This window comes from Gobius niger (genome assembly GCF_951799975.1).
Source record: "Gobius niger genome assembly, chromosome: 7".
Classification (NCBI taxonomy): Eukaryota; Metazoa; Chordata; class Actinopteri; order Gobiiformes; family Gobiidae; genus Gobius; species Gobius niger.
The window spans coordinates 24,265,853-24,271,852 of record NC_136858.1 but is presented as its reverse complement, the minus strand read 5'-3'; the positions used below and the strand labels follow the sequence as shown (position 1 = coordinate 24,271,852).

At 37.5% G+C, this 6,000-nt stretch overlaps 1 protein-coding gene across 1 annotated transcript in view; it reads left to right on the top strand.

Moving 5' to 3' along the window:
• The first annotated feature begins 5,528 nt into the window (after positions 1 to 5,528).
• Positions 5,529 to 6,000, top strand: part of lmbrd1 (LMBR1 domain containing 1) — a 33,500-nt gene continuing 33,028 nt past the window's right edge. Inside the window, exon 1 of the mRNA XM_079560108.1 lies at positions 5,529 to 5,614. Within this exon, the coding sequence (XP_079416234.1) occupies positions 5,549 to 5,614 (66 nt within the window). The 5' untranslated portion in view covers positions 5,529 to 5,548. The remainder of the gene's footprint in view (positions 5,615 to 6,000) is intronic.

Genomic DNA, 6,000 nt, shown 5'->3' with positions numbered 1-6,000 from the left:
TTAAGTGCAATATGGGTTCCCAGATGTGCAATATGTATCCAAATGTATGGTCTTCAAAAGTAAACATTACTGTGATTGCACTCTATGCAATTTTAGAATTTTCTTCAAAGTTGTATTTTTGAAATCCTTTTTAGGTTTATACTTAGGCTTATACTTTTGGGACACAACTATAGCAGGCTGTGAGTCAGTGCATAAAGGTGAAACATCCGACCCACCAGACATCCTTCAAGGTAAATGTTTCAAAGCATCAAATCGAAGTGACATCCAGCGAGCTCCAAGGTCCTTTAGGTTAACTCAGAAACGCACTAAAAACAAGAGATAAGAAAATATAAAGTAGCCAAGATTTTTCAGGTCCATGCATCAAAAAGAGAAACAGCTTCCATTCAATTCTGTTGGCCCAATTTCACAAACCATAAGTATGTTTTAACTAGTGAAAATGTAGCAATTAATGATACCAATCAAATCATTAGACTATGTATTTATTCATGATGGCTGTTTATTCTGGTTACTTTGTTAATAAAATTTTGTATCATTTAAGCTCTAAAAGGAAAAGTTAGAGAAGTGAATGTCAGACTTTATATTGCCATCAAAGCTGCTTAGTTTTCCAGTTTATAAATACAAGAAAGGAAGCGAAGTTGCCCTTTGACAAAACATCCTTTTTAATGTCAGTTTTTGCTTTTATGACTTTTCAAAAATGCCAAGTGGAAGTGGGACAGACCAGACAGATGGTCATGCTGTTTCTAACCCTAGACTTGCATAGACACAGAGCTTTTCATATCTCATTTTAGATTTATTTAGCTGGGAAATATGTGTTTTACCAAATGGTGTTGATAAGTTAACGGAATTTCTTATAAGCAACTCCCATTTGACCTACCTATTAGTTGTTTTGCGGTCATGAGGTAGCTTTTCCTTTTGCTCGCATTACATTTCAACAAGAAATTTTGACATAGACCATTTATATTAGTGATTCGCTCCATGATCTCACTAAACAAAATGAAAACATCTTCATAATAACGATATTACCGTAACCCGGTAAGTTTATTCAACACGGCTGGCTTCTTGTAAACTTTGAATGTTCCGGTGGTTGTCTAAAAACCAGAAGGTTCATGGTTTGAATCCGGCTTGTGGACAAAGAGCTAAGTGGTTTGAGAGAGCAGTGAAAGAAGCCATGTATGAGTGATCAGTGCGTCCCTCAACAGACATGGAGGACTAGATTGGTTTGGCACCAAGCCATGTTCGGGACCCCCTCCAGTGATGCCATTTTTCTCCATACAATTTTTACCACCCAAGCCCACATTTATATCTGGTAGGTGAGGCTGTTCAGAAGGAAACAAGGAAGGGACAAAGGAGAAGATGGTGAAAGACTGTTGTGGAGCAGAGGGAGTGGAAGGTGGATGAGCTGAACAGTGCGGGACACCACGCTCTGAAACAGGGACAAACCCAGGAGGCGAAGCACCGTTTCAGGGGATCAGAGGAGCAATGAAGGCAGCCAGTCAGGTTTCCTCCGGGTGCTACAGTTTACCCTACCTCGAGAAACATGCTGCTCAGGTTGGGCCACAGATGGTTGTACAATGACAAATAAAGAACTTACTTACTTAAACACTGCCATGAGGAAGCTCTCTAGATAGATAGACGTTTTTCTAAATGTAAGTCCCGTTGTTTAGTTTTACCACCTGGATGACAGAGAATATACATAGTTTTATTATTGAAAAATTATACCTGCTTTCAAATGCGTGATTTGGTCAAACCTTTGGCATGAATACATTTGATATATTCAAAGAACAACAAAGGGATCAACAATATTAGCTGGATCAATTTTGCAATACAGTACATGTTGTGACTTAATGCCTCCAAAGCGGTTTATAAATGCATGAAAGCTTCTGCTGTTTTGTCATTGGGGTTTGCCGTCTCTCTGTTGGCACAGTCCATAAGCCAAACCATTAACACTGTTTGTTTACTTCATACAAAAGCAAACTAATCACTGTAGTCTCTTAATCATAGCATTGAAGCCATTGTAGTAACTGGCTTTTAGTGAGGAACACCTGTCCATTTGAGCGTATCATTTACAAAATTGACAAAACACTAAACAAAGACTCAATGTGTGTAACTCATCTCTATGCAGACATAACTTTTGTGCGCAACCACAATAGAGCACAAATGGTTCCCATTCATTCTCTGTGAAAGGCCTGGTCTGTATGATCTTACTTTAAAATATTGGGTAAAGAATGAGGAATGAAACAATAACATCAATCAAAATCGGTTTGGCCTGCAGCAGTGACATGGGCTCCAGGCAAAACATGATCACATAATTGTTGGAGATTAATAAAAAAGAAAGTCATGGTGCAAGGAAAAGTACCTATAGATTTCTATAGAAGAACAATAAAAAAGATACTTAGTACTTAATCAAAAACTTTTATTTTAATCTTATGAGCAATACAAATGGCAGTTTTCTCTGGCCAGGCTGGGTGTCTTAAAATGAGGACCATTGTAACTACAACTACATAAAAAAAAAGAGAATAGTAGACAGTAAATGACACCACTTCTAATACACAGAGTGGTCTTGAGATTGAGCTGCTGCCAGGCGTCATGATAATAGCATTTTGCAGCTTTGAATTAAGTGCAGATCTGGCTTCTAGGAGCAGCGTGTGAATACATTAGTTTAATTAAATTTTCAAGTCATGAAATGGAGTTCAGATATACTGTTAATAGTTTCTGTGAGCTGAATTTAAAGGTGTTTTAACGAACAGCGAATTAGTTATTAAGACAATTAAGACAAAAAACACCAGTTATCCCCTGTTGTTACATAATATACATGCGTCAAATAATATAAAGCAATGATAGATAGTTGTGCTCACTGCTTACACTACTACTTTTCAGAGAATATGAACACAAAAATATTTTTATCTCTCATAGTTAGTGGGTGTGCAAAGCCATTTCTGGTCAAACAAGTCTTTTTTAATTAATAATGATGAAAGAAACTATGACCGTGATCAAAAGTTTACATACTCTGGACACAATGCACTCAGGGTAAAGAAAAGGAAGGAAAAATGGAAACACAGCAAATTCTTTATATAGAGACACCATAGGCCTGCATGCAAGATGAATTTGATAAGAGCTGAAGGAAATGGGGAGTGTTCCAGGGACCTCCAGCTTACATTGCACTTCACATTAAGTCTGATAAGGTTTGTATAAATCCACTACACTGTTAATCCCCAGTGTTTACGTACAGTCAAACGTATCATATACCATTCATTATGATGAGTATATGATACTTTAAATCAATAAAGTTGTTTTGTACAGCTCCTGTTGCCCCACAGGGCTGCACAAACATTGAAACAATGAAACAAGAAGCAAAACAAGATAACTGTTAAATATTCTCTTTCACACATCTAGTAATTACTTGCAATCATTTCCATTATATAGATTTCATTTCCCAGACTGATTTTTTTCAATACATGTTGAGATTTAAGAAGTAACTGTTGTACTATATATGGCAGCATGAAAACTAATAGCCATTGTTCTGCAAGTGTTGCGATTAGGATTGTTTTAAATCAAGATTTAGTTCACTGTGTGCATTTTAAACAAATCCAGAGGACTAATAAACTTACAGAATCACATGCCTTTCGGAATAGTTTTGTAGAGGTTCACAGGGTTTATACATAATGGGACCTCCGTGGAGATACTGTATAATTTTGTATTCCATAAATAATTGCAGTCTTTGCAGCAATAGCTAATTGCAAGCATTCAATCGCAATTTGTGCAGTCCCATAAAGTAGGCTATTGCTAAAACAAATCCACAACCAACCATTGCATTATTTGGAATCATACGACTAAGTATACTACACATAGGCCATGACTAATATGTTGGACTTTTTGGGTCAATAAGAAGGGTCAGGTTAACCAGAAATACATTGTACGTACAGTGGGAATACTTTGAGTGCCTGTGCTGCTCTTCTATAACTGATCGCAAGTGTAAATGCTGTAATCTGTTCTTCACATGGGACCACAGCTACAGGTGCAGCACCAGATTTGTCACTGGCCTACTTCTATTTTTCAAGTGAACATAAGGCTAACGATTCTGGGGAGTATACATAATATATTGAACAGATACTAACTACTGAATAGGGATGCCCATGGGAGACTGACAATGCATCATTTTTAACAAGTACAACACACAGCACTTTTTAATCTCAGCAGAAGGAAAATACAAAATAAATGTAAGATCTACTAAGAAGATGAGTTGTGGGGCCTCAGAGGCACTACAAGAGGCCTCCCAAATCTTGTGCACAAAACAAGTACATTGAACATAATGTTTCAAAAGGACGCTAAGGAGGAGCAGAAGAACTCCTTCAAGAAGCCTGGAGATCAGCTCCAACAGGTCACACACAAGCTGGCACAGGAGCAACCATTGACAGTATATCCACTGTCAATGGGAGCAACAGAGGAACACAGTGCTCAAAGCAGGCAGGACAGTATTAGAGACAAAATCCACACTTTCCAAGAATCAAACCTCGTTTTCAAGAGGGTTCAGGGCGAGGGTTCAGAATCTTCACAAAAGAGCTGAAGTTATCATTGACTTGGAGAGGAAAACTAGTCCTGTTTGAAAAACTCATAAACTCTGAGAGGTTTGAAGCACAAGAGAAACTTGAACTAGATAGAAGGAGCGGAGTGCTGTAGACCATACAAGACAAAAAGCAAAAGAACGTCTGAATGGACTACAGGGCGATGTTAGAGAGGGATAAAGACATCAAGGCCAAAGTGAACAGGTTCAAGAGTCAAGGTCAGAAGAGGATTGATGCCATTGACAGGAAACTTCAGAAGAAGGATCTTTTCTTCATTCATTCTTTCTTTTTTTCTCTCTCTTTTTTTGTTCTTTCTCTCTTTGTCTCTTTCTTTCTTTTTATTGTTTATTTATTTAAAGGGACAATGCATATTAATGCAATGACTACTTTAGTCCCTGGCAGATCAAGAAAATACAAAGACCAGTGCAACATTAAACACAAAAGATCATTACACAGATCCTCCACACAATTAAACTTGAGACATAAAACATAAGAACAGTGGTCAGAGGTCACATGTCTGGTTCCCCTAGCTAACCTTTAAGTTTTGTGCTGGTCACTCTACCACTTGTACTGAATTCAAACTTAATGAATGGTGGAGAGAGTCCATTCAGAATCTTATAAACCGAACAGTTTAAATTTTCTAAAATTTTAAAAATTTAGAATACAAAATGTTTCAAGGATTAGGCAATGATGAAATGAAAATGTTTTCTTATCAAATATTTTTAAGCTTTTTTATATAAAGACTATTGGTTTTAAAGTAGTCAGACTTGTCAGTCTTTTTGTTTTTCCTTCTCCTATGTTCTCTTCTGCCCCCTCTTCTTCTCCACTCTACAGAAGGAACATTTCCTTCTCCTCCTCTCTTCTCTGGGCCAAAGATCTTTTATGTAAGTCTTAGTTTTATTAAAGATCTTTGGTCAGCAGACTTTCCCAGAAAAAACGAGAAAACGTCATGTGCGTCACGTGGTTTTGTTATTACGGAAGTGAAGATGGCGGATCAGTCGCTGCTCACCGAGTCAGCGCTCGGATGGTCAATATTTACCATAATACTCTTGGTGAGCAAACAAAAGTTTTATGTCCATGTTGTAGAATCGTAGAGCCAATGTGTCATCTGCTGAGGACGGTGTTACTCTGTGTATCGCAGTCTATGGCGATTTAGAGCTGGCTAATACCCGCTCTAAATCCTTTTAGCTAACACAAGCTAACTGCATCCCGTGTGTTTTTCTGTTACAGTGTAAAATCATAAATCTATTTTTTACGTGACATACGTTAGTGTACAATGTGCTGTATTGACGACTGCTCTACAATACGCAACAATCGTATAACTTCTTAATTTCAGAGACCGTCGCGTGATCTATTGCACAATGCTCTTCATATGTATTTTGGCTATTTTTCCAAATCTTTGTATTATATGAGGACTGTAAGCCGACCTTTTAAATAG